Source organism: Mustela putorius, unplaced genomic scaffold (assembly GCF_011764305.1).
Source record: "Mustela putorius furo isolate JIRA1106 unplaced genomic scaffold, ASM1176430v1.1 tig00000127_pilon_pilon_pilon, whole genome shotgun sequence".
Lineage (NCBI taxonomy): Eukaryota > Metazoa > Chordata > Mammalia > Carnivora > Mustelidae > Mustela > Mustela putorius.
The window spans coordinates 16,568,735-16,595,704 of record NW_025421288.1 but is presented as its reverse complement, the minus strand read 5'-3'; the positions used below and the strand labels follow the sequence as shown (position 1 = coordinate 16,595,704).

Here is a 26,970-nt window from a genome sequence, read left to right as displayed (position 1 = left end):
GGAGGCGCGTCCCTTGGGGGCCCAGCTGCAGGCGGGAAGGGGACTCCGGTCGGAGGACGCGGGGCTGGGGGAGGAGCGCACGGACGCCGAGATGCGGCCTCCCCGAGGGTCGGGCCCGGGGCGGGGGCGTGGCCGCGGGGGGCGGGGCGGGGCGCCGTCTCCGGGGCGGGGGCGTGGCCGCGGGGTGGGGCGTGGCCGCGGGGGCGGGGCGTGGTCTCGGGGCGGGGCGCCGCCCGGGGGCGGAAGCGCGTCGGCCCCGCCCTCCCGCGCCGCTCTCCGACTGGCTGGCGCGGAGCGGGCCGCGGGGCATTGTGGGCCGCGGCGCTCGGGGTCGGCTGGGCCATGTCGGGCTCCCCGGTGAAGCGGCAGAGGATGGAGAGCGCGCTGGACCAGCTCAAGCAGTTCACCACCGTGGTGGCCGACACGGGCGACTTCCACGGTGAGGCGCGCGGGACCCCGAGCTCCGGGACGCGCGCCGCCGCGGGTGGGGGGAGGGGGCGTCCGGGGTCCCCGGGGTCCCCGGGGCGCGCGGGCCGGGCGGGGCAGGCGGGAGCGCAGGGCCTGCGGGCCGCGGAAGGGGCAGGGGCGAGGCGGGGCGCTGCGTCCGGGCCGCTGGAGAGCCCTGGGGGAGCTTCGGGGGTCCGCGCTCCGGAGGGACTCGGGGCGGCCCCGGAGGGACTCGGGGCGGCCCCGACCGCTCGTCCACGCCTCCCGGGGCCGCCGCCGTGGGCCGCCGAGCGGGACTCGCGGGAGCCCCGGGCGCGGAAGGGCCGGGACTGGCGGGCCGGGCCCCGCAGTCGCCTGTTGCACACCCGCTGCGGCCCGCCCCGGGCTTGGGGGGCGGCCCTGGGCGCGTCCACCGGCCGGGGCCGTGGAGTCGCGCGGGCCGGACCCCGCGCTCGAGCACCGCGGAGTTCCCGTGCCGGGGGCCGGGGGCTCTCGCGGCTCCGAATCGCGTTGGCGGGAGGGAAGCGGGGAGGCCCCGAACCGGCCTGGGTCCCGCTCGGCCGCGAGCAAACCAGATTTTCAGGAAACCGGGAAGGGCTGCGCGGGGTGAGGGCGGGACGACCGACTTCCGCTCTTTCCTGCTTTCTCCCGGCGCTGGGGAAAGCGGGTGGCTCCTCCCTGGTGACCCGCAGAGTCAGCGCCCGCTTTCCGCGGGGCCTGATGCGCCTGGAGGCCGGCAGACGCCCCCAAACGGCCGGCTCCCGGGGCGTCCCTGCTCACCCTGCCCTTTCCTCCAGACCTCCGGGCGCCGACCTGAGTAGGGCAGAGTGTGCTGCTTCCCTGCTTAACACTTAGACTCGATTTCTGTCTTCGCGGACAGAGCCTGGGTCTGTCTTTCCTGCCGCTTCCCTGCAGAGGGGCCTGGGGGCAGCACTTGCTCTTCCCCCCCTTTTCAGAAATACCGCAGCCCACGTTTCTTTGTCGTGAACACTGGCAGCCTTGAGAAGGCCCAGTGCTTGACACCGTATAGCCCTGAACATGGCATACTTGCAGATGGCATCTGGTTTGTGGTCATGTATGGCCTGAAGGTTCTTACCTTTGCAGGGGCTGAGGGCTGGGTCACAGGCCGCTGTGAAAACGCAGCCAGAGTCACCGGTGCTCCCCCCAGCACAGCCCACCCTGCGCCGCAGCGGTTGGCTTCCATACGTCCGGGCCTGAACCCTGAAGCCCGTCTGTTGACCCTGGCTGAGCACTAGTTCCGTTAAGTTTCTCAAAAGTCATGCTTGTCAAGGCCTACCTTTTTTTTTTTAATCAAATTCTGCTTTTTTTTTTTTTTTTTTTTAAGATTTTATTTATTTACTTGACAGGGAGATCGCAAGTAGGCAGAGCGGCAGGCGGGGGTGGGGAAGCAGGCTCCCCGTCGAGCAGAGAGCCCGATGCGGGGCTCAACCCCAGGACCCCGAGATCATGACCCGAGCTGAAGACAGAGGCTTAACCCGCTGAGCCCCCCAGGCGCCTCAAGGCCTACTTCCATGTCACAAAACTCCCTTCAGTGCCTCCCTCCGTGAGTTTTGAGCTGCATAAACCTCATCGGAACATTCTCTTTCTCCTCGCTTCCCCTCTGCCTTCCTTCCAGGCTCCCTGCCCAGTGTGGAGCACTCACGAGGCCTCAACTCCTGACCCTGACATCAAGTCCTGGGCTGAGGTGTGCCCGGGTGGCTCAGTCGGTTAAGCGGCAAGCTCTTGATTTCAGCTCAGGCCATGATCTCAGGGTGGTGAGGTCGAGCCCTGGGTCGGGCTCCACTCCCAGCAGGGGGTCTGCCTGAGAGTCTCCCTCTGCCCCCCACCCCACCCTCTCTCTAAAATTAAAAAAAAAAAATTAAAAAAAGATTTTTATTTTAGATGGGGGGGTGGGGCGGGGGCAGAGGGAGGGAGACTCTCAGGCAGACCCCCTGCTGGGAGTGGAGCCCGACCCAGGGCTCAACCTCACCACCCTGAGATCATGACCCAAGGCCAAAACGAGACTTGAATGCTTAATGGCCTGAGCCACCGGGCGCCCCCAGAGCACTTTCTCTTGTTACTATTTTGAAATATCGACTCACAGGAAGTTTCAAAATTAGCCCGTCAAGTCCCATGAATCCTTCACCCGCTGGCCCCAGTGGTGACATTTTCTGTGACAGGGGTGTGATGTTAGCACCAGGAAGTTGGCACCAGTGCCACATCGGAAAGAGGCAGCAGGCCTGGCCCCGCTGAGCGGCCGAAAGCCTGAATGGGGGTGGGGCGTCCATTCCCAGCCCTGGTTTTACAACCCGGACAGACTCCTGTTGCTTGTGCTCCTGGTGGCGCCCCCGTCACTGTCCTTGGCAGTGCCTGGTCTCCGTCTCTAGTTTTGTCACCAAAGTGTACTTTGAAAAGACTAACTTGCCGAATGGCTTTCCTGAGCCCGCTGATGGTCTGGAGCAGGTGCGCGTTTGAGGGGGAGGGGCCGTGGGGGAGCCCCCAAGGGGGGCTCCGCGGGTTCCTGGCATTGCCCGCTCGCTACTGAGAGTGAAGGAAGAGAGCCGTGCGTGGGTGCAGACGTGTCCCTCCCTGTCGCTGGCCTGGGCACCTGCCACGGTCGCTGGGCTGCAGGAAGTGCCTTCCTAGCTGTGCCAGCTGCCCCACCCCCTCAGTGGGAGGGGCAGCTCCCCCTGGGGGCGCCTGGACCTCTGGCCCTAATCTTAGTGGCGGTTGTGTTGTGCAAACAGCCTTCCGGGACAGGGAGGGCGATGCGTGTGAGGTGAGGCTGCTCCCTGTGGGGGGCTGGAAGACACACTGGCCTCCGCTGGGCTGCCTGGGGCTTGGAGGGGCTCGTCTGCAGCAGACGTCCACTCACTCTCCTGCTGTCCACCCTCTTTCCCAGCCATCGACGAGTACAAGCCCCAGGATGCCACCACCAACCCGTCCCTGATCCTGGCTGCGGCGCAGATGCCAGCCTACCAGGGGCTGGTGGAGGAGGCCATCGCCTATGGCCGGAGGCTGGGCGGGTAAGCTCGGGGCAGGGCGCCATTGGCCGGCGCCCGGATTTAGCTGCGCAGCTCGCTGGTTCGCTCTTAGGCTCGGGGGCAGGACCTGGGAGTCTTCACCAGCCTCATCGGCGCTGCTTGCCTGTGGTGCCACCGCCCAGGGCGTGTCCAGTTCAGTGCCCCATTTTGTTTCAAGGACTGTGCACCCCTGTAAACACTGCCCCAGTTAAGATGCACCCCAAAAGTCCCCTCGTCCCCTTTGGTGGTGATTGTCTCAGCCGTGGCAAGCACTGACCTGTCGTTTGATCGTTGCGCAACAGCTTTGCTAGAGGAAGACTCGCCCAGTGCAGTCCAGTTTGTTCTGGTAAATTTTTTCAGCGGTGCAGCCATCACCACAGCGCAGTCTGGAATGTTCCCCGGTGCCCCTGCTCCTCCCCTAGGCAACCACAGGCCGGTTCTACTCGCCCTCTCTGCGCCTTTTCCTGATGGCGCTCGTGGTCTCTGTGGGGCTGACGGTGCGGTGCCCTGCCAGGTGGGTGCCTGCGGGGACCGAGGCACAGGCCGCGAGCGGGAGTCCGCCCTGCCCTCCGCCACACGGCCCGCCGCAGCCGGCCCCTCTCCCTCCTCTGTCAGGGGCCACGAGGCGGAGGGGTTCCGTCTGGAATGGCGTGAAGTTTTGGAGGCAGATGGCGGGCCCGGCTGCCCGGTGTGAACGTCCTCGGCGCCCCCGCGCCGTGCACCTCGATGGCTGTAAGGTGGTGGGCGACACGCTGTGTGTTTGCCGCGAGTCGGGAGAATCCAGGTGGAAGGGAAAGGAATTTGCCGCAAAGGAAGGAGAATTTATTTTGTAGAATCCTGTGGACTTCAACGTTTTTGGCCTAATTTGTCTCCCTGGATTTCAGGTCACGAGAGGAACAGATCACAAATGCTATGGATAAACTTTTTGTGTTGTTTGGAGCGGAAATATTAAAGAAGATTCCGGGCCGTGTGTCCACAGAAGTAGATGCGCGGTAAGGACTCGGGGTCCGGAGGGTCGAGGGCAGAAGCCGCATCGGGCGCGGAGACGCAGCCGCGGCAGCGAGCGCTTGGCCGCTCCCCTCAGAGAAACCGAGGCGGCCCTTCCTGCCCCGCGCGAGCCGGGCAGATCCCGGGGAGGAACGGGACCGTGCGGCGGGCCTCGAAGCTGCACCCCGCGTGGGGCTGGGCAGGCTACGGGCGCCCACTCGCTCCTCCTCAGGGGCGTCCGAGGTGCGCGGCTCGACAGGGGGCCTCTCGTTTCTGCAGGTTGTCCTTTGACAAGGAGGCCATGGTGGCCCGAGCCCGGCGCCTCATCGAGCTCTACCAGGAAGCTGGGCTCAGCAAGGACAGGGTCCTCGTAAAGCTCTCATCCACCTGGGAAGGGATCCAGGCTGGAAAGTAAGGAGCCCCGTGAGGAAGGGCCTGCTGGGGGCTCAGCTTCCCTTCTGGGGCTGGGGTTGCATGGCCACAGGCCCCCTCGGCCCTCAGGCCAGAGAGGGCGGCGTGGGGGTCCGGGTCACCACTGCCCGGAGACCAGCAAGGCCCCTGGGGGATCCCCAGTCTCCCGTTCCCCCGTCTTTGTCAGTTGTAAGCAGCAGCTTGTCGTTAACCCTCACGTGCGCGGAGGAGCAGCCCGGAGCCTTCCTCCGTGTGTTCTCGCCCGGGGAGCGGCGCCGGCACAGCGGTGGGCGAGGGCGTCTCGTCGCGTGTGCTTGGCCCGTGCGCTCGCCGGCCTGCCTGGCACCCGCGGCCGCTCAGCCACCCTGTTTCTGGCTCTCTAGCCCACTTGTTGGACGTCAGTAGAATCTCGTGAGGCGGCCTTTTGTGTCTGGCTTCCCTCCCCTGCTGGCACTTGTCAGGGCTGCGTCCCTGGTCAGGCTAACGTGCCACCGTGTCTACACGTTTTGTGTGTCCACTCACCCTTCTGTGGACACGTGGCTGTGTCCACCCTTGGGGCTGTCACGACTGTGCTTTTGGGAACAGCTGTGCACAGGTTCAGATGTGTTCGCTCCCGTGGGCACCTCCATGGGAGGGGGTGCCGCGTGGGACAGTCCCTCCGTGCTTGGCCCCCCTTGGGCGACCCTCGGCTTCCTGCTGATGCCCTCTGCAGCCCTACTCTCCTTTTCTGTTACTCAGCTTTTCTATTTGTCAGCAGTGATTGGAAAATTGTTCTGAGACTCCTAGAGGTTATTACTGACACCAGGTCAGCCGGTCCCGCTCACGCCCACCCTCTCCCCGGAGCCCCTGGCAGCTAGTCTCCTAAGTCCTCGAGCAGATAAACCAGGGTAGCGCGGCCAAGCCGGGAAGAATCTGCCAATGAAACAAAGTCAGAGGAGGCTGCCAGTGCCAGGGTCTCGGGCTGCGGTGCCCGCGGTCTCACACTGCTCAACGGAGGTCCAGATCAGAGTGGGCCAGGTGCATCTGAGCCACTCCCGGGGCCACAGCCACACGATTTCCTAAGGCTGCAGATGTGCCCCGCAGCAGGGTCAGCAGTGCAAGGTGGTGTGGGGTGGGAAGAGGGGCTGGGGGTGTCCCTGCTTGGCGCTAAGCGGCCCTCGGGGTCGTGCAGGACAACCTGCTTGCAGGTGAGCTCAGAGCGCTCTGCACGGATCGCTTGCCGCCAGGGCCGCCTCCCGGCTGGCACGGCTTTGTCTCGCGCCAACCGGTGCTGAGGAGGAATGGATGGTCTCGTCCCAGGGTCTCTTCTCCTGGGCTGTTTGCTGCAGTCTGTTCCATCTCACACTCTCCATAAAGTCACCCTCCTGGCGCGCCCCACGGGTCGGGTCAGACCAGCATGGCTGCTGGGTCCCACTAAGGCCTCCCGCGGGCACCTGCACCAGGCACACAAGCCCTGGGAGAGGCTGGCCCTGCTGCAGGGCTCCCAGGCCTGTGCCACTGCCACCGCCGCGTCCGCATTCCCTGCAGCCGTGCTTCATGAATGCTGCTGGGAGGCCACAGGGCATGGGTCCCTCTGACGATGTCCCCGGTGGATAGAGACACGCCAGAGGGGCCTGAGCACAGGCCGACAGCCCACTGCCCAGCTTGCAGCAGTGTGAGCACTGCCCTACCGGCCAGGCTCAACCCCAGTGGATTGGGGGGCCAGCAGGGGGCGCCCGGGAGCTGCAGGTCACCACTGCGGTGGGAGGAGACTCCGGAGTGTCTGGCGGCAGCCCTGGGGGTCTGGGCGCACCAGCCTGGCCCGGGGAGACCCACCATGGTTCTCAGGGGCCTGTCTTGGAAACAGGTTTATCAGTGAAGCCCAGCAGGCAGAGCGCCCCAGCGGGTGTTGCACACGTGAGCCGCTGTGCTGACCCGGGGGCGCCGTGTCCCCGCAGGGAGCTGGAGGAGCAGCATGGCATCCACTGCAACATGACGCTGCTCTTCTCCTTCGCCCAGGCCGTGGCCTGCGCCGAGGCGGGGGTGACCCTCATCTCCCCCTTTGTGGGCCGCATCCTCGACTGGCACGTGGCCAACACAGACAAGAAATCCTATGAGCCCCTGGAGGACCCGGGTGAGCTGCCTGTTGAAGGAACAGGGCGGGAGGCGCGCAGCCAGCCTGGGGGTACAGCTGGGTGGAGGGGGCACAGCTGTGGCAGCTCTGGCCCCCACCCCGGGCGGGCACTGCCTCCGGCATCCGCAAGGCCATTGGGAACACCGTGTGTGCGGCCCCAGGGGTGAAGAGTGTCACCAAGATCTACAACTACTACAAGAAGTTCGACTACAAGACCATCGTCATGGGCGCCTCCTTCCGCAACACCGGCGAGATCAAAGCACTGGCCGGCTGCGACTTCCTCACCATCTCGCCCAAGCTCCTGGGCGAGCTGCTCAAGGACAGCAGCAAGCTGGTGCCTGTGCTGTCGCCCAAGGCAGGTAAGCCCTCTGACCCTTGGCTGGCGGCCGCCTTCACCCTGGTCTCCAAGCGCGGAGGTGAGGGACTAGCCCAAGGCAGCCTGTGTCTTGCCCGGAGAGGGAGCCTTGCCAGGGCCCTGCTGGGATGCTGGGCAGCCCGACCCCACAGGAGCTGGGACACACGGGGGTGCGGGCGGCTGTGGGAGGCCCCGGTGCCTGTCCCCTGCAGCACAGGCCAGCGACCTGGAGAAGATCCACCTGGATGAAAAGGCCTTCCGCTGGCTGCACAACGAGGACCAGATGGCGGTGGAGAAGCTCTCGGACGGGATCCGGAAGTTTGCTGCCGACGCCGTGAAGCTGGAGCAGATGCTGGTGGTGAGCGCCCCACACGCGGGGGTGGAGCTGGGGGGTGTCCACTCCCCTGGCCACCTAGACTCTGGCCCACGGCTTCGGGACGCCCTCCTGCAGCAGCCCTGGCAGGCGGCAGGGGCCACGTACATGCGCCGGCCTCTCACGCTCTCCCTTTCTCCCCTTCTAGGGCCGCATGTTCGGCACAGAAAACGGAAAATAGGGCCATGCCTGAGCCGGGCCACAGATCTGGGCCATCGGAATTGGGGCCGGTTGCACATGCCTTGTGATGAATTTTGCATTTTTTACCAATTGGGGCAGGGATGGATCATGGAGTTAACATAAAATTTTGCCTAATTCATTCACGCAGTCACTTCTCTTGTGCCCCGCTCCTCTTCCTGGTGCAGCACCCCCTTCCCCTGCCAGCAGCCCTGGTGCTCAGCTCCGTGGGAGGGGGTGGCGCCACCTCGTGGGCACGACTGGTGTGTGCAGGCTCTCGAGCTGCTGCTGCCTGGTGCCCTGCAGCAGGGGGAAAGGGCTTGGTGGGGGGGCCCCTCCCACACACACCCCCACCCCCAGCCCCCGGCCCTGGCCTGCCAAGGTCTGTGCAGAGGGAGCCGGGCGTCAGGAACAGGCCTGCTGAGACTAAAGGACCAAGCACTGATGCCCGGATGCCCTGGCATCCGGTCTCTGTCCACCCAGGCTAGTAACTAGCTCTGCAGAGGCCCCTTGGCCACCTCCCAAGGGCAGGAGCAGCACAACACAGTGCAGGGCCTTGGGGAGGGGACACACTGCAGGCACCCTGGCCTGGCCCCAGCAGGTCTGGCCTGCACTGAGCGTGGCCCCCAAGGTGTGCAGGGGGCAGCGGGGTGTCCAAGTCCTAGGCAAGGCTTTGCACCTCTGTGTCCCAGCACTCAGGCAGGCAGATGGCCAGCTGCTCAACAGGCCGCACCCCAGGACTTGCAGGTCTGGGTCACACATGCGAGTACTAGAGCTCACGTCAGGCCGGCCCTCCCGCTCACATGTCCGAGCTGGTGATCTTTATACTTCGAGCCATGCGGGCCACGGAGATTTACTGAGTTAAAGATTTTACTGTTCGAAGCAATCTACATCCCACGCGGGGCACAGACTCCCCCTGCCCCCCGAGACCCAGGTGTGAGCTCCACTGAGCCAGCCGGGGGCCCTGACACCAGCTTTAGGATGTTCCCGTGCCCCCAGCAGGAGGCATCATGTTCACTTGCACCCCTCACCCTCTGAGAGCGACTCTGTTTTGTGTAATGGACTCACACACACCCGAGGTCTGGCTTTGCAGGCCGCCGTCCAGATTCAGTCTGCACGATGCTCCCAGGACCCCATTCCTCTTCCTGGCCAAGTGATGTCCTAGCACACGGCTACTGGCGCTGTCTGGCAGTGACGGCCGCTTGCACCAGGGAAACTACGATTTAAGTCTATTACGGCGGACGCTGCTGTCCCCGGCGCTCACGGGTCACTCCTGTGGGGTCGTCTGTTACTTCTGGTGGGTGGATGGCCCATGGGGACACCCTGGAGTGGCAGCAGGCACCCCCGCCAAGCCTGATGGCAGCCCCCAGCCCCGCACCCTGCATGTCGCAAAGCCAGGACCGAGCTGCCACGGCCACCCAGGGAGCAGGACTGTGGGGGGCCCCGCCCTGCACCGACCCGAACCCAGGAGTTGTCTGGCTGAGCTCGGTGAGTGTTGGTAGCGCTTCACGGATCACAAGAGACGGAGCCCACAAAGCATGAACTTTAATTAAAAGAGCTCGTCTAGAGATGTCGACCACCCTGTGGTGGTGACCGAGGCCCGGAGGACCCAGGCCTCTCAGTGGAGCCGGCGAGCGGGGCCGTGGCGTCAGGAGCTCCTGGCACGGTGCCCTCAGAAAAACTCGAGGGGCGGGGCTGCATCTCCCCACTCTGTGGCGCGGGGGAGGCCTCGCCTCCTTCCCATCTTCGTTCCAGGGGGGTCAGATGCAGCAAAGCGCTCAAGCCAAGTCGGGGCGCAAGAGGACCTGCCCGGCCCCTGGAGGCCCGCGAGCCTGCAGGGTGAGTGGCCATGTCGGTACGGAGCACCCCCTGCACAGCCCTGTGGAGGCCTGGCTCTACACATAGGTGTAGACCGAGGAGCACTGCTCCAAGGCTCCCGGCCAGCAGGACCCGCACTTTGGTCCCTCTACCTCGAAAGCTCTGGGGCAGCTGCAAACCCACACGCCACGTGGGCAGGGCTCTGGGCGAGCAGTGCTGCTTTCTGAAGACCCAGCAGTTTCAGCATCAGAAGCGATGGCCTCACACGGTGTTACCGTCACACTCTGAACCCACACCCACGGCAAGGATTAAAATCAGGGCTGCTCCTTCAGCACCGAGGGGTCTGGGGCCTGCCTGGGGGCCAGGAGCCTGTGTCCCTCACAAGCTGCCCCCTGGCCTTGGGCAAACGGAAGCTGGACCACAGCTTCCCCCACCAACACCTAGAGGAGTTGGGGGCGGCACAGAGGCCTGGGCCCTGTCCTCCCCACACACAACGGGGTCCTGGCACCACCACCAGACTCGGTCAGGGTGGACAGGGACAGGCAGAAGGGAGCAGCAGCCAGCTGGGCACAGGAAGACCAAAGGATCCAAGACAAACACGGGGACCCCCACCGCCGACTCCCACAGACCAACTCTCCGAGCCGAGCTCATGCGGGATTCTCAGAGACCACCTGACAGCCCTGAGCCCCTCTACTACTCTGCCCCCAGGGAAGGCAAGGGGCCTGGGGGTGGGGAGGGCGGCCCCTCCCCCACAGCTGACACTCTTCAGGGCTAATTCTCAGAGGCCTCCAACAATCCCGCTGAGTCCAGCTGGGCATCCAGAAGTCACTCTCGGGCTGTCAAGGAGGTGGGGTCCCTGGAGGCCTGAGGAATCCGGTCGTCTAGAGGGGGCAGTGTCCGCTGGCAGGTGGGAAGCCATCTCATTTCCTACAGGACAGGCCAGGTCGAGGCTCAGGTTCCAGCAAAAGGCTGGTCAGGAACCAGGACCCTGCCCCCCATGCCCCATGCCGTCCACGGCTCCTCACCGGCCACCGCAGAGAAAGAGCAGGTTGTGCACGGCTGGGACAGTGGAGCTGGCATTCTGGCCTGTGACCAGGTGGCGGTCCAGCACCACATGCACGGTGTCCGGCTCACTAGCTGTAGGACGTCCCGAAAGCGTGGGCTTCAGGCAGGCTCACGGCCGGGCGCAAACCGCCCCCTTCCCTCTCAGGGGCCCCCCCGAGCACCGGGAAGCCTGCCTGGGTCTCAGCTGTGGCCCCGGGCCGGTGTCTCCCCAGCCCCGGCTCACCAGTGAAGCTGGCGCCGGCGTCCTTCACAAAGTCCTCCACGATGAGGGGCAGGTGGGCAAAACCAGGGGCCCTGATGAGCTCGTACACGGACGGCTGTTGGGGAGGGGGTTCCCACTCCCAGGTCAGGGCACCACAGCGCCCACAGCTGCCCTCCCCCAGCACAGGGCCCCTAAATGCGCTGAGCAGGCAGCCTCAAGCGGAGCCCCCCAGCACACAAGGGGGGAAGAGCAGGGCACAGAGCCCCGGGAGGGGTGTGGAGAGGCGACAGCTGGCCCGAGGTCACAGGGGCGCACACTGAGGTGGTGCTCCTGCGCCTCTCCTCCCCCAGCCCCCTGCACCACCCGCCAAGCTGGCCTCATGCAGCCCCAAACGGTCAGGCTTCAATCCTCGCATGTCAGATCTCCCTTGGGTCCCGTCCGGCCAGGCTCCCTCTCCAACTCCAGGCCCTGCACCCAAACTTCCTGGCCTCCCACATGACAGGCACAAAAGCCATGTCAGCTCCTTCCTTGGCACCCCAAAGTTGCCTCGTACCCCACTAAGAGCCCCCCGTGCTTCCCTCCCCATGTCCAGAGCCACAGGCCACGCCCTGGAGGCCACCCTGGCTGTCAGCAGGGGAGGGGAGGGGAGAGCAAGCAGCATAGCTACCAGCCTGTTGTCCCGGTCTGGGCAAGTGACTGTCCCCCCTGCCAGAGGGGACAGCCCCTGAGTTTTCAGGCACATATGCAGGTCTCTGATGCCAGGGACCATCCCTTGTGCAACACTCACCCCTGTGACGCTGTAGCCCTGGAAGACCCAGGATCGGTCCTCATTGGTGGCACAGCACAGAGCTGCGACGCCGTGGCCAACCGCGCAGATGGGCTCTGAAAGTAAGAGAAGATCTAAGGCCGTGGACACCCCCCTGGGGGCCCCCGCCCCTCTCCCGACACCTCCTGCCTCCGAGCTCCCTCCCCACCGGTCAGCTTCTGCATGGGGACTAAGCTTGGTTCACAGCTGTTTCCTCAATTTTCGGCCAAAGAGCAGACACAGGCAGTCACGGGGTGTGGCGGCCCATGACCAGACCCTGGACCGCAGCAGACCCATGGCTGGGCGTGGCGGGCGGTGGCAGACGTCCCCGCCCCTACTCGGCTGCAGCTCACCTGCGAACACCATCCCTCCACGGTCCCTCCACCGTCCCTCCGGAGCCCCAGCCCTGCCCGAAAGTCACCCAGAGCCCTCCCCGAGGTCGGGTGGGAGCTCGGGCATTCCCACGGTGGCAGTGGCCAGGAACAATCACTCTCTGTCCAGACCACGCTGGGAATGGGAGGCCCTGCTCCGGCTAACAAAGGACGCTGTGTGGAGCTCCTGCGTTTCTGTCTGCTGGTCCCTAACAAGCATTCTGTCCCCATCAGGCCCACGCAGCCACATCTCCACAGCACAGCCTTCCTCCCAGCCCCCGCTGGCCTCAAACCCTGAACCCCACGAGGAACAAAGCCAGCACGTTGCCCACCCACCTCCGAGGGAGCTGCATGGGGCAGCCACCGGCCCCCATGGAACACAGGCAGATGGCACACAGAAGGAGCGACCTGAGGGGCACCCCACTTCGAATGTGTGCATCCCCGCGGACAGCCCAGTACCCATGCCCTCTGGTGCCAAAATCGGAGGCTCCTCCCATCTGCCCTGAAACATCCCCACTGACCTCTCCCATCTGCTGGCAGAGCCCCGTTCCTCATTAACCTACGTACCCCCATCCGCACCCCAGTCCCGCACGTCACCTACTGTTCTCCGAGCGGAAGTGCTGGAGGATGCGGGCCAGGGAGCCACTACTGGCCAGGTCGGCCAGGGCCCCGGGACAGCTGGGAATCAGGAGGGCGTGGTACCGGGCACCTGCGGGGAGATCCCAGGCAGGGCAGTCACCGAGAGCGAGGGTGCTGGCTGGGATCAGCTCCCCAAGAGGACCAGTCAGAGGCCACCATCTGTCATTTCTCCCCACACACACGAGGGATCCCAAGACCCACAAGCCATCCCCGACTTTTCCGCCCTGCGCCACCCGCCTCTCTCCTCTAGACAGAGAACTCTGGGCCCAGGATTCTGGATGAGTGCTGTCCCGGACGGTCACAGCACATCGTGGCAAGCCAAGCACATCAGAAGCAGGAGCGAGGGAGCACTGTGGAGGCCACAAACCCACCTAGAACCCCCACACCCCAAAGCCCCAAGGTCTCAGCAGCCTCGGCCCCTCACCATCAATGGACTCCAGCTTGGCAGGGCTGGCGTAGGCCTTGAGGCGGAAGTCCTGCACCCAGCGAGCGTTACCCTCATTCACATCCACGAAGTCCATGGTCTTCCCCTGTAAGAGCACCAGGGACTGCAGGTCAGTGGCACGCACCCCACTGCTGGCTCACGGGGGCTTGAAATGCCAACAAGAGCTTGGGGACAGCCCAGACCCCTCACCCAGCCATGCCACACCCCACCCGCAGCTAGCCCCAGCTGACCCTCAGTCTACCCCTATAAAGTGCACCCACTGTCCCCCTGGGGGTGACAACAGACGGAGGCAAAGTGAGAAACCCGTAACCCACTGCTGCCGTGACCCCTGGTCCCGTGCCAGAGAAGAGCAGAGACCCCGGGGGAAGGTCTGCCCCACCTTCACTCTCACACGCAGGGCTGACCGTTGACGAAAGGTCTCCCTTGCCAAAGGGAGGGCCAGAGCCCAGGAACCAGGAACCAGAGCCTGACCACCTCAACGGGGCCCTCAGCCTCAGCCCTACCACCTCCCTTGGGAGTTACACCAGCCTCGGGCTCCCTGCTTCTCCCTGAGAGCGACAGCACTCCTCCGAGACTCACCCCCCCAAAGGGTACAGACCCCATGGGTCTGGCTGGACTCACCCCAGGGGTGGCCACCTGTAGGTTGAAGGCGGCGCTGGCCAGCGTGAAGCAGTGAAGGAAGGACTGGGCAGACACACCTGCAAAGTCAACACGGCTCTAAATCGGGCACTACTGGACTCTGTGGGCAGGAAGAGGGGCATGACCGTCCCCGCTCCAGACACCGTCAGGGTCTCCTGGTCCCCCACCTCACCATGCTGGGGCAGCAGCCCCAGCCCCCAGCCCCTGCAGGATGGGCTCTCTGCCCAGCCTGGCCACGAAAAGCCTCTCCAGAAGGCAAACTCAAATGCAAGGTCCCCAGGGGCACTCACGGAACCAACAGCGACCCACGGAGCCAACCCCCCACCCCCGGCACTCAGCCGGGAGAGGTAACAGGGGCCGAGATCTGTGTCCTCAGATGTAGGGCTGCGGCCCAGTGTGGGCAGGAACACGGGTGCATCCCGACCCCCACGGGCTGGCCTCGCCCCGTCCCCACTTTAGGACACTTGGCCGCTGCCCACAGAGCTCCTGGACCCTGCCCACAACGCCCAGTGCAGCTCCCAGCCCTCTTCTGCCCACTTCCAGTCCAAAACATTCCCAGCTGCCTGGGGCTGTGGCCCCACACGGGCACAGTGGGCATCTTTCCGGCTTTCTGTCAATCCTGGACCGGATCCCTAGACCTCAGCTTGCCCTCTGCCCACCCTGCGCGTCCCTGGGTCTTACGGCGGAGCGCAGGCACTGAGCGTGGACTCTGCCTAATGCTGCCCTCAGTTCCTTGACCCCGGCTTCACCCCTCCTCCAGGGTCTCTGCAGGGCCCTCTCCTGCCCGCAGTGCCCTAGTGGCCTTCTCAGAGCCGTGTCCCCTCCCCGTGGCGCGGCCCCGCCAGTCGACCCCTCCTCACCCCTACCCCACTCCTACCAGCCACCCTGGCGGTCACCCGCCCGCCTCTCCAGGACGGAGCCCGGTCCCGACCCCGGGCCCTCCGCCACGCGACCTCGGGCTCCCCGCTGCCGTCGGACGAAGAAAGCGCAGCCGAGGGCCTGGGAAGCGCTCAACCGGGCGCCTTCCGGCTGGTCAGGCAGGCGGACCCCGCACGCCCGCGCCCCGGCACCTCCCGCGGCAGGACCGAGGGGTTCTCCGCCCCGGGTCAGCCGCTCCCCCAGCCCCCCACGGCCCGGCCGCGGGTCACGGCCACCCCCGCGGAAAGGCCCGGGCCCCACCGGCCGGCTGCCCAAGCCCAGGCGCGCGGAGCGCAGGCCGGCCCCGCAGCTCCCCGCCGGCCCACCGCCCCCAGCGCGCCCCGGCCGGCGGCCCCGGCCCCTCGCCCCGAGGCGGCTCCCGCTCTCCTCGCACAGGAGCGCCGCGCCCCGGGTCCCCCCGCAGGAGGCCAGGGACGCCGGCGCCGCTCCCCTTCCGCGAGGGCGAACCGCTCGGGGTCGGCGGGCCGCCGCCGCCACGCCACACGCTCGCGGGCCTCACCCTCCGCGGCGCCGCTGGCCACGAGGAGGCAGGCGGGCCGGCTCGGGAGTCGCTCGGACGCCATAGCAGCTGCCGGGGCCGGCGCGGCGTGCGCGTGCGCGTGCGCGGGAGGGCGTCGGGACCCGCGGGTCACGTGCTACGGCGCCTGGAGGTGGGGCCGCGGGCAGCGCCGGGCGCATGCGCCGGGTCTCCCTTGCCCGGAGCCGCCCCCTAGCTTGGTTCCAGGACTGGCGGCGCCGGGCGGGCGGGCGGATGGGCGGGGCGCCGGGGGCGGGGGGGCTGGGGGGGCTGGGGGGGCGGCGCCGGGAGGGCAGCAGGCCGGTGCGGGTGCCGGATGCGGGCCCGGGGCCGCCGGGGCGGGGGCCGGGGGGAGAGCCTGGGGTCGTGCTGGCGGGCCTCAGAGCTTGGCCCCAGGGCGGCGGGACACAGCGTGGGCCGACTTTCCCGGCCCGACGCCTCAGCAGCCTTGGGCAGACCCGGCCGTGGTCGCAGTCAGGAGCACGGGGCCTTTCGCTTTCCGTCGTCCCTTGGGACAGGAGCGTGAACCAGGAGAGAGGACCCCTGCCCGTGAACGAGGGTGCCCGACCCGTGGATGATGGTCCCTGCCTCGTGATCTGGGCACTTGACCCTGGGTCACTGAGAGTCTGGAGACAGCATGGAATGCGCGGGGCAAAGCGCCCTCCCAAGGGGGCTCACGTCCTGCAGGTGGGGGCTTCGAACGTGGGTTCACAGGTGACAGCAGTGGAGTGGGCCGGCCAGAGGGGAGAGGGGGTGGGGGACGGCTCCATCGGGAAAATGGGAGGCCACGAGTTTAAGGAGGCCGGGCACGCCCCTGGGGCAGCGAGGGTGGGGCTGCGGCGGTGGGTGCTTGTGTGGGCCGGGGTGGGAGTCTGGAGATCAGGGGGCGTCTGCAGGTGTCTGCGGGGGCAGGAGCGATGGGTCTGCCTCCGGGATGGTTGTGGGGAGACAGAGGCATCCCAGCTCGTTCAGCTGAGTCCCTGGAAGAGGATGGGTGTCCCTTCCTGAGATGGTTCTAGGTGCGGAGTCCGGTAGGAAATCAGGGTGCCCTCGGGCGGACCTGCATCTCCAGCACTGCTTCCACTGCTTCCACTGCTTCCACTGACTGTCTGGGAGACACGGGGGTCAGCTGCAGACTGTTGGGTGCTCTCTAAGGCCTGGGCCTGGGAGAAGGAAGGCCGGTAGAGGGCCTTGGGCACAGGCTGGTGGTAAAGAGGAACTGACCCACCCCTTGGCCCCCACAGGCCACCTTCCAGGACCCCTTGCTTCAGGCAATAGAGTTTCCTCGAGGTCCAGCCAGCCTCAGTTCTGACTAAAGAAACCTTTGTCGTGGGTAAAAAATGCCAAAGTGGCCGAGGCCAGGCCAAGGACCTGTCCTCTCCTGGGTACTCCTACCTCCATGACCACCGGCTCTGTCCTCTGCCTGGCAAGGCCGCACGCTCCCACAGCTCCTGACTACCAGCAACTCCCAGCCTCAGCAGGACCCTCCTATTATGAGTGAAGCAGAAGCTGGGGGCTCCCGGCATTAGTAGGGCCTCAGGACAGGGGACAGGAGCCGTGTGCGTGAGTGGAGGACTTTGGACGGAGACCCACAAGCCTGAAGACATAGGCTAGGCCTAGCCACAGAAAGAGCTTTCTGGGTTTAGGAGGGCTCCCCACGTGGGCATTCATGGGATCCAGGGGCTGGAGATGCCTAGCTGCAGCGGGGGCCATGGGACCATCCTGCAGGCCCAGCCCCCACCAACACAGCACCCCAGGGTCGCCCTGACACCCACCTCCTCTTCCATCACCGAACTTCATCAGGCCAGGCCACTCCCCTCTGCCACTAAGAGGACAGACGTGGTAGCTGGGCTGCGGCCTGTGCCACGACGTTGATGCGCGCAAGTGGGAGCTCACGTGCGCAGGTGCGTTCCTGTGCTCAGAGGCAGTGTCCACTCTGCTGTACACCCAAGTCCTTGCAGAGCGCTTGCCGGACGGACCCACCTGCCTGAGTGGGCTGACAGCCAAGCCCATGTCCTGTGTGTGTGTCACCCCAACCCTAGTCCAGGGCAGCAGGTTTGCCTGGGTCAGTGGCTCCCAGCACATGCAAGGCTGTGAGGGTCCAGGTAGCTCATGGCATCCGGAGTTGGGGTGGGCAGCTCCACGGGGCAGGTGTGGTGGTATGGGGTCTTGGTCCGGGTCTGGCAGTGGCCTGCCTCTCTGCGTGTGCCCCTGTGGGCAATGAGGACTGGACGAGAGGGAGCCAGAGGCCCCGTCCTGGTGACTGGGGTTAGCCCTTAGCAGGGCTGCCCCTGACATGAGGCTGTATCTCTTGCCCTCTTTACCCACTCAGTCCTGCTGGCTTGTCTCTCCACTGCCTGAGCGGGTTCCCATTCCAGTAAGTTGGCCCCTTGCCCCTTCTGCCCCCTCAGCCCTGGCAGGCGAGGAGGGGGATGCTCCTGCAGCCCTGCCTTGGGCAGGATTGGAAGTCCCACAGGCGGATCAGTGGGCAGTTAGCTCTCCCTCCCAGGGCAGAGCCCAGGAGAGCCTCAGGGGCGGCTCTGCGCCCTGGCCCACAGCTGGATGGCTGTCTCCTGGGAAGGATCCAGGCCTGGGGGGAACGGCCTCCCCCTCCAGTACCCCTTTGTCCATCCCCAGGGCCTCGCCAGTGTCACAGTTGAGGCCCTGAAGTGTGGGGCTCGTGGGCACAGAGTCCTAGGGCATCAGCCAATAGTGACTACCCAGGAGGGGAAGGGGCCGGGGCCCCAGGGCTCTGCTGCTGCGGAGTGATGATCTTGAACCCGGGGTTTTGCTTTTGCTCAGGGACCCTGAAACATGAGGCGCAGGGTGTCCCATGACATGTTCTCGAACACCAGTCGGGTTCACGGTCTCATTCCTGTCTCTGCACATCGCTCAGACGGAACAAGGGTGTTCGGGGGGCACTCCCGGGGGCCTTTCCAGCAGGCACTGCCAGAGTCTCAGGACCCCCGGCTCCCTGGCTTCCTTCCTTTCCAGAGTGTGCCTGAGCCAGTCCCCCCAGGAGCCTTCCCACTTGCTCCTCCCTCTGAAATGCTGGAGCTCCTCTTTGTCTGGCAAACTCCTAACCGTCCTTCAAAGCCCCTGGGCACCAGACGCACCATTTGCCCTGTGCTCCCTTTCTGAGAACCCCCTAAACTCACAGGGCTGCCCTGAGTGCCCCCCCCCATTGGGTGAGCCTGACGACTGGGTGGACCTCAGACAGGAGACTTGGGACAGGGCTCTCTTTCAGGGCTGGTGTGTCATGGGTAGCCCTGCCGGCCAGACTGCTGGCCAGGGGACTTGTGTCCTGGGCCCCAGCTGCAGCCCTCTTTCCACCAGTGCTCAGGCTCCGGGCACTTTGGCTGGGGCCGGGGGTGGGACCTGGAGACTTAGAGCCCAAGCACTAATGCAGACCCTGAACCAGACAGCAGAGGGTGGCCTCCGCCAAGGGCATGGGGCTGCGGAAGCCAGGGCAGTGGGCGGGGAGCACCGGGGTCCTTTCACCTTCATGGCGTAGGGCGAAGTGTGGCCCAAAGATGTCAGCCAAGTGGGCAGGCAGTCTGTGGCCTGGAGTGGGGTGAGACGGCAGGGAGGCTGGCTGCGTCCTGCCCGGGACATTCGGACAGGCTGGCTGCGTCCTGCCCGGGACATTCGGACAGGCTGGCTGCGTCCTGCCCGGGACATTCGGACAGGCTGGCTGCGTCCTGCCCGGGACATTCGGACAGGCTGGCTGCGTCCTGCCCGGGACATTCGGACAGGCTGGCTGCGTCCTGCCCGGGACATTCGGACAGGCTGGCTGCGTCCTGCCCGGGACATTCGGACAGGCTGGCTGCGTCCTGCCCGGGACATTCGGACAGGCTGGCTGCGTCCTGCCCGGGACATTCGGACAGGCTGGCTGCGTCCTGCGTGGGTGGGAGGGTCCACAGGAGTATCTGAATGGGGTACCCCTCAAACACACCTCCAGGTACCACTGTGCTGGGTGGGGGGCAACAACCACCCACACTCAGCCTTTCTTCCCGCTGGCCAGGGATGGGTCCCAGCGATGGGACCGCAGCACCCTCTACAGGACCGCAGGGGCCGAGCTGCTGTCCTGCCCCGACAGTTGACCCTGAGCTGAAGCTGGCAGGTGGACACTGCTCACCAACCCTCTGACAGCCCTCACCAGACCTCCCTGCGCCAGAGACACCAGGCCAAGATGTCCAGGCACACCAGAAACAGCCGCTGGGACACAGGGAGCCTCTGCCTGTCTGGCCCAGGGACCAGGGGTGAGGTCAGGGAGGCTCCGAGCCAGGGAGCTGGGGGTGAGCACTGAAGATCCAGGAGTCAGGACTGGCCTGCAGCAGCTGGGGTCAGTCCCCGGAGCCAAGTTCTCTGCCACCTGTGCCTTTGGGGAGGTATCGGTCACTCTGCCCCCGTGATAGAAGAGAGGTTCCAGAGGACCCCACGTAGCCCCAGGCCCCTCTCTGTGGGGGAGGGCAGGGTCTGGAGACAGCGGCCAGCTCCACTCCCTGGTCACGCCAAGAATGCGTTCCAGGATGGGACTCCCCAGAGAGGGACTGCGCACTCCGGGGAGGGAAGGGGTGCTAGAGGGAGAAACGAAGTGGAGCCCCCCCAACATACCTCTTCTGCGTCCTTATAACCCTGACCACCTGTGCCCTCCGAAGCCCACATGTGGCGCAACATGGCACAGCCTGGCAACAGGAAGACATCAGGTCCTGGTACCATGGCCCAGAGCCCAGGTCTCTGGGGAGTCCCTGTGGTGCCCGGGGTGGGGGGTGGGGGCAGGGTGTCCCTCTGTCGGTGCCAGTAGACACCTCTGTCCCAGGACACGATGCTCCCACCTGAGTTTTCCTGATGGCCTTGAAAATTTGATTTGTATTTATAGTACGTACTTTTTTTAAAGATTGTGTTAATTTGGAGCGCCTGGGTGGCTCAATGGGTTAAAGCCGCTGCCTTCGGCTCAGGTCATGATCTCAGGGCCCTGGGATCGAGTCCTGCATCAGGCTCTCTGCTCAGCAGGGAGCCTGCTTCCTTCTCTCTCTCTCTGCCTGCCTCTCTGCCTACTTGTGATCTCTCTCTGTCAAATAAATAAATAAATAATCTTAAAAAAAAAAAAAAAAAGATTGTGTTAATTTATGACAGACAGAGACAGCGAGAGAGGAAGAAGCAGGCCCCCCTGAGCAGGAGGCCCGATGCGGGGCTCCCAGACACCGTATAGTACCTATTTTTTAAAAAACGATTTTTTAGGGGCACCTGGGTGGCTCAGTGGATTAAGCCTCTCCCCTCAGCTCAGGTCCTGGTCTCAGCGTCCTGGGACTGAGCGCTGCATCTGGCTCCCTGCTCAGCGGGGAGCCTGCTTCTCCCCCTCGTCCCCCGCCTGCTCACTCATCTTCCTGATGTCAGTATCTTTCTCTCTCTCTCTCAAAAACCACAAAACCAGCCTTGGACATCTCTTAAGAGTTTGCTTATTTTGGAAAGGTCCCTACTCAAGTTTAGGAACACAGTGGGATGGAAGCTGAGCATTCAAACCGCACACGGGCCCCAGAGACCCAGTTAAGCTAGTCTCACATTCCCAAGGAGGGGATTCCAGGAACTGAGTGTGCAAGGGAAATCAGAAATAAAGAAACAGGGGTGCCTGGGTGGCTCAGTGGGCTAAAGCCTCTGCCTTCAGCTCAGGTCATGATCTCAGGGTCCTGGGATTGAGCCCCGCATCGGGCTCTCTGCTCAGCAGGGAGCCTACTACCCCACCCCCGACCTACTTGCGATCACTGTCTGTCAAATAAATAAATAAAATCTTTAAAAAAAAAAAAGAAGAAGAAGAAGAAAAGAAGAGAAAAAGAAACAGGAAATCATCACCAAGTGCTACCCTAAATCTACCCTGACAGGTGGCCGGTATTAGCCGACCCCAGGCTCTGCACAGGCCGGGTTGTGTTGGCAAGTGAGAGGCCACAGCAGGCCAGTGGGAACTGTGCACGTCCTGGGCTCCTTTGGACCCGCTGATGGAAAAGAAGTAACCGGATCTCCAGCTTATTCACACACAAAACTTCAGGTCCACAGATAGGCTGAGACGTGACATGTAATAAACATGTGCCAATGCCGAGAATACTAGCCTGTTAGGAGGAAGAGCTCCTTCCTTCTGACCGTGATTTCCAGAGCGCGCGGTAAGGGGCTTGGGAGTCCACGTGACAACCTCGGACTTTAGAACTTCTGCGCTCAGGAAACAGAGCAAAAGGGAAGCCAGCCACTGGGTCAAGATGTCCGCAGTGTGACGAAGGCTTGGTAGGCACAGCAAGCGGAGCAGTCCTCCAGATAAATGAGAAGAAGGCACTCCGTCCAACAGAAGAACAGACGAACAGCATCAAGAAGAAGAATCACAAAAGACAAGGCCCAAATAGCCAGGAACTTGGTGAAAAGGAGTACATTAGAGCCGTGCAGAGAGAAACAACCAGAAGAGGCGGTCAGACTCGCACAGTCTGCGTGTTTCCCCCCTACCCGGGGTGGGGAGAGCGGGGGCCCTGGGGCTCGGCGGAGCAGCAGCGAGGCTGTGTGAGACGCAGCCCCTGCGCGGCCCAGCAGCCCCGGGGCCGAAGCGCACCCAAGAGGAGGGGCGGAGAGAGGAGCATGTCCCCGTCCACAGCAGCATCAACTCACCGCAGCGGGAAGGGGGAACAGCGAAGTGTCTGCCGACAGACAAGCGGGCGAACAAAACGTGGTTTATCCATCGACGGAGCATAGAGCAGCCTCGGGAAGGAAGAGCATTCGGACGCCTGCAGTAACGCGCATGGACCTGGGGGCCGTGACGCAGAGTGAAACAGGCCAGCCACGGGGACAAACACTGCAGGATCCCACCCAGATGGGGTCCCTGGAGTCTCCAGATTCGCAGGGACAGAGAGCGGACGGTGGGCGCCGGGGCCGAGGGAGGGATGGGGGTCGGTGTCTCAGGGGGACAGAGGGTGGACGGTGGGCACTGGGGGCGGGTGAAGGCTGGGGGTCGGTGTCTCCAGGGGACAGTTTCCATTTGAGAAGTTCGAAAGTCCTGGGCATGGTTGGTGGGGACGGCTGCACAACGGTGTGAATGTGCTTCGTGCCTGAGCCACGCACTTGATGTGGCTAAGGTGGTAAATTTTGTGTTGTGTATTTTACCGCAATAAAACAAAAAATAATAAAACGAAAAAAAGATATGTTTGCAGCACACACACAGCCCACCCTAAAGACACCAGGCACAAGGGCCGTCACAAGGATTTTCATCACTGCTCTGTTTGGAAACAAGCTTAGCGTCCTGTGAATCGGCGAGCAAGGAGAGGCAGGGCAGGGCAGGGCAGACCTCCGGCGGGATGACGTCGAGGGCCAGGCTCTGCGCTTGTTGAAGAGGACAGAGCTCGTCCTCACAGTCACCTCTGCTGGCTGCAAAAATTCTCTAAAATATCAGGGGGGTTGTTTCTGAGACGCAAGCCACCGGATGGAGACAGTGGGAGAAGGGACTGCCCAGCCGAGGGGGTGGGTGGTCTGACGAGCCCCGCAGCAGCCCCGACACCTGCGGGGCAAAGGGGCTGGAGGCTGGACCCGTGGGCCAGGTCTGCCCTGCTCCACAGCAGCCCACCTTGTGTGGCCGGCTCGGGCCCGGTAGCTCAGGGACTGGAGGAGCCGGCGGTGTGGGGGTCAGGAGGAGGTCCCAGGACTCAGGGGAGGCACGCATCTGGACAAGGCCGTCAAGCCCGTTTTGGACCTTCTCACTCCCAGGTTCTCCGGACTTGCCTGGGCCTGATATGCAGGTACAGGCAGCGGGTGCGCCGCCCTGGGAGGGTGGGTACCAGGAAAGGAAGGGGAGGGCGTGAGGGGCCCGGGGGACAGAGCCCACAGGAGCGCTTCTGCGCCCAGCAGGGCCATGCTTCCCCAGACCCTGCCCCTACAGCCTTGCGCACGGCTGGGGGCGCAGGCAGACCAGACTAGTCGGTCACCTGGTCAGAGTGGGCTCAGGGAGCTGCGGGCTGTGGGGTGGCAGGAGGAAAGCCCATCTCCCCAGTCTCCTCTGTGCCCGGCACGGACGGGGAGCTCACCGATGACGGCGACGGAGGAAGACACGCCCTGGCCTCCGATGAAGAGCAAGCCCCCCCCGCCCCGCCCCTGCCCTGTGCACTGCGGCCGGAAGCCCAGGCCTGGGGGTAGGAGTCCATCTAGGGCCAGGCTGGCGGGAAGGCCTGGCTGTGGCGGTCTGGGACGGGGCAGGGTCTGGGCTCAAAGGCATGGGGGTGGCTGGAGGGGGGGGCGGTGGACGGTGGCACCGGGGCTCCCTATTCCTCCCCGGCGAGCCTGTGCTGTGGCAAGGAGGCCCCCTCCCCCAGCCCCCTGGGAAGCCCTCGCCTTTCCCCGGCCCAGGGAGGTGAGGACGCCAGCCCAGCCAAGAGACAAGACGGTTTATTTCAGACTCAGCCTGCACTCGGGCCCAGGGTTCCAGGGGTGGGCTGGCCAGGCAAGGACGTGTCAGCGCCCACAGTGCCCGCGGCCACCGTGCTGAGGGGCTGCACTGCAGTCTCCCTCCGTCCCTCCCCAGCGGGGCGGTGGACGCGGGTCCGCCAAGCAGCTCCTTTCTGTGTTACTGCATCTATACGCTTGTTAGAATCAAAGGGCGCCAGGTGAGGCGGGAGGGGCGGTCTACAGGGGCAGGTCCTCCTCGACCAGCGCCCCCATCCCCGGCCTCCCTGCCAGGCTCTCGGATGCCCCAGGGCAGGAAGTGCTGTGGTCCCAGCCTCGGCCGCTCCCCTGGGGCACAAGCTAGAAGGTGAATGGTGGGCACAGCCCAGACCTGCCTTTGCACTGTCTGTCCACCTAGCCAGGGTGCAGGTGGTGGGCAGAGGTGACACGGAAGTTCTGCCACTGCGAAGGCTTGGTTCGGGTCACCCCACTGCCCCGGCCCTACCCACATGCCCCCCGCCCCCCCCCGAACCCTGCCCAGCTACAAACAAAGAGCAGAAGTGGGGAGAGTGAAACAGCCATACCCTTTAATGTCCCCACATGGGCTGGGCGCTTGTCACAGCCCATCTCGGACCCCTACCCAACCCTGTCTGCCAGGAAGCGCATGGGACCCCTGGGGCCGCTGGGAACTGGCTGGCACACGCAGGCGGGCGGGCCACACTCGAGGGCCTCTCTTCCCCCTGCCCCCCAGTACCCTGGCCACAGCAAAGACCACTTCCCTGTGCTAGGACTCCTCCTGTGCTGCGCAGTAAACCCCAGAGCCTGGGAGGGGGAAGTGCTGGAGGCCAGCGAGCGGGCTGCGATTCCACGGCTGGGGGCCTGTCTGTCTGTCCCTCTGCGCGTGTGGGGGTATATGTGTCTATATGGCGCGCATGTAGGGGTGTGTGGATAACTGTGGGGGAGCTCGGCATGCACTAGGCTCCTGAGATCTGTACAGGAAGTGGCTGTGCCCCCACCTGGGCACTAGCCATCATTTTTTCCGGGCCAGGAAGGCCACACCAAGAATTAGGGCTACAGCGGCCACGGCCACACTCCCAGCCACGAGCAGGGGGGTCAAGTTCTCAAAGGGGCAAGGGCCTCGGCCCCCTGGGGCCCCGCTGGGGGCTTCACCCTCCTCAGCCCCATCCCCAGGGCCCTTGGGCTCGGTGGCGGCATCAGGGCTGCTGGGGGCCGCAGGGGCTGGCTTCAGGTTACTGTGGTTATTGAGAAGGGTAGGGTCTGCTTTGGCCGGGGTCTTCTTGGCCGCTGGTGGTGTGGGGGCTGCGGGAGGCTCCTGCTTCTCTGCTTGGGCCTCCTTCTTCCCAGGCTTAGCTGAAGGGGCCTTTCCATCTGCAGCTGGTGGGGCTCTGGCCTCAGCAGTGGCCTGTGGAGCCTTGGTGTCGGGCTTGGGGCTGCTGGTCGCCTTTCCCCTGGACTCCATGCTGGACGGTGCTGGCAGGCTACGTGGGGTGTGCGTGGACAGACAGGCGGCTGGAACTCAGTGGCTCAGGACAGCTCACCACTGGGCATTATCTAGGCCTGGGGAGAGACACAGCGAGGCCATGGCAAGAGACTCAGCCCACCTGCTTAGCTCCCTACCATCCTGTCCCATAAGGCTCTCTGGACCACCCTCCACCCCAGAAGACCCCACTCAGCATGTGCTCCCAGGGCTTGGTCTCCAGCAGCCCCCCACCACTCCCTGAGAAGCCCCTCGAACCACACAGGCAGAGCCTGTTGACCCTGAACCGGCTGGGGGTGCTGCATGAGACTAGCCATCCGCACAATGGTCCTGGCCCTGCCTGTGCTATTTCCAGCTGCCCTGGACGGGGCAGTGAGAGGAGGCTATGCGGTCAGCGGAGGGCGTGGCAGCTATGGCGTGCCTGGGCTGAACCAAGAGTGTACCTGCTTGGAAGGACTGGGTCCCTGTGGAGTGGGGGTAGGGCAGGAACCCAGAGTCTGGGCTCCGTGGTGTCAGTGGCGTGGGAATAGGCCCCAGGCTGCCAGAATTGGGGTACTGCATACCTCAAGTGTTTCCCGGGGAAGCTGGAGAAGCCAGGCCAGCAGGCAGTGACAGGCCCTGTGCCTCAGGCAAGCCATCTGCCCCTCTCCAGCTCCTGGTACCCACCCCCAAGACCAGCTTTCCCTGCTCCAGTTCAAGGGCAAGGAGTCCTTTCTGAGTCTGGGGCTGTGCCCGCTTCTGGGCAAGAGCGGTGTGGGGGGGGTTCCCCTGGTGTCAGCCGGGTGTGGACATGCCATGTCCGTCGGCCTCAGCATCCTCAAACCTGGGCCAGGGCAGAGGATGGGGGTTCCGGACTGTAGGAAAAGCCTGGCCCAGATCCTCTATGTCTGAGTCGGGCTGGGCCCGAGCCATCTCTCTCTAAAGACCTAGACACCCCCTGTCTGTGTCTCCTCCGAGAGGATTAGTACCCCTCACCCCACCAAGGAAAGGGAGCACATGTGGGAAGCAGCGGCCCAGGTTTTCCACCCAGGCCAGGAACACTAACCACACCTGAAGGTCACCTGTAGGTCACAGCATAACGGGGGTGTCCCAGTGAGCGGCCCAGCTGCTGCCCCATTTCTCACGGAGTCCCAGCAGCCCCTCAATCCCTGCTGTTCTGGCTGGGCAGCCAGCTGCTGGGGGTCAAGTTTGCAAAGGGCAGGTGGTCTCCTGCCCGTCCCCCCCCCAAGCCCCTGTTATTTTTGGTTCATACTGACGTCAGCCAGTGCCCCCTCCCCTTCCCAGGAGCCGCTGGGCTGGAGAGAGCCGGGGGCCCAGCCTGCGCCCCCAGTGACCTTCAAGGCGGGAGCCGCCCACTCGCCCCGCGGGGCCGCGCCGTCACACCCCCAGCCCCAGGCCCCGGAACCCCCGCTGTCTTACGCTGCTGCTCCCGGCGCTTCCACTTCGGCGCTGCGCGCTCTCCACGGGACCAGGGCGGGCGGCGGCTGCGGCGGCGGCTGCGGGGACTGGGAGTTTCCCACAATGCCCTGTTCTCGGCGCCGCAAGCCCAGGAGGCGGGGCCACATCACCACCGGCGCCGCCCCCTTCGGCCGTCCGGGCGCCCCCGGCTGGCGGGGAACTGTGGGGCCCCCCACGCCCAGGCTCCCCCTTGGATCCCAAGGGCGGCTTGCAGTCAGGGAAGAGAGGGGACTGCCCTTCCCGCCCCTCCGCCCCAGCCAGTGCGGGAGTCTGCAGGCC

The 26,970-nt window shown here is 64.8% G+C and overlaps 3 protein-coding genes across 7 annotated transcripts; 1 reads left to right on the top strand and 2 right to left on the bottom strand.

Annotated features, from left to right (window-relative positions):
• Nucleotides 1-280: 280 nt before the first annotated feature.
• Nucleotides 281-8,028, top strand: TALDO1 (transaldolase 1). 3 transcript variants are annotated; one of them, XM_045066952.1, is made up of 8 exons: nt 281-439; nt 3,350-3,473; nt 4,355-4,462; nt 4,737-4,868; nt 6,806-6,981; nt 7,143-7,340; nt 7,549-7,694; nt 7,858-8,028. In XM_045066952.1, exons 1-8 carry the CDS (start codon nt 343-345, stop codon nt 7,888-7,890), a joined length of 1,014 nt encoding a protein of 337 aa, XP_044922887.1. In that variant the 5' UTR covers nt 281-342; the 3' UTR covers nt 7,891-8,028. The 3 variants fall into 3 exon arrangements, with proteins under 3 accessions (XP_044922887.1, XP_044922891.1, XP_044922893.1); XM_045066956.1 differs by lacking the exon at nt 281-439 and adding an exon at nt 3,201-3,226; XM_045066958.1 differs by lacking the exons at nt 281-439; nt 3,350-3,473 and adding an exon at nt 3,751-3,984.
• A 1,383-nt stretch (nt 8,029-9,411) lies between these two features.
• On the bottom strand, nt 9,412-15,436 carry GATD1 (glutamine amidotransferase class 1 domain containing 1). 3 transcript variants are annotated; one of them, XM_045066971.1, is made up of 8 exons: nt 15,309-15,436; nt 13,853-13,929; nt 13,211-13,316; nt 12,749-12,856; nt 11,759-11,853; nt 10,993-11,086; nt 10,730-10,841; nt 10,489-10,631 (listed from the first exon to the last, which is right to left on the bottom strand). In XM_045066971.1, exons 1-8 carry the CDS (start codon nt 15,370-15,372, stop codon nt 10,625-10,627), a joined length of 663 nt encoding a protein of 220 aa, XP_044922906.1. In that variant the 5' UTR covers nt 15,373-15,436; the 3' UTR covers nt 10,489-10,624. The 3 variants fall into 3 exon arrangements, with proteins under 3 accessions (XP_044922900.1, XP_044922910.1, XP_044922906.1); XM_045066965.1 differs by lacking the exon at nt 10,730-10,841 and having other exon boundaries at nt 9,412-10,631; XM_045066975.1 differs by lacking the exon at nt 10,730-10,841 and having other exon boundaries at nt 9,412-10,631; nt 13,853-13,970; nt 15,309-15,422.
• An 8,286-nt stretch (nt 15,437-23,722) lies between these two features.
• CEND1 (cell cycle exit and neuronal differentiation 1) lies at nt 23,723-26,779 on the bottom strand. Its single transcript, XM_004781108.3, has 2 exons — nt 26,653-26,779; nt 23,723-25,313 (listed from the first exon to the last, which is right to left on the bottom strand). Exon 2 carries the CDS (start codon nt 25,213-25,215, stop codon nt 24,766-24,768), a length of 450 nt encoding a protein of 149 aa, XP_004781165.2. The 5' UTR covers nt 25,216-25,313; nt 26,653-26,779; the 3' UTR covers nt 23,723-24,765.
• Between the last annotated feature and the right edge of the window lie 191 nt (nt 26,780-26,970).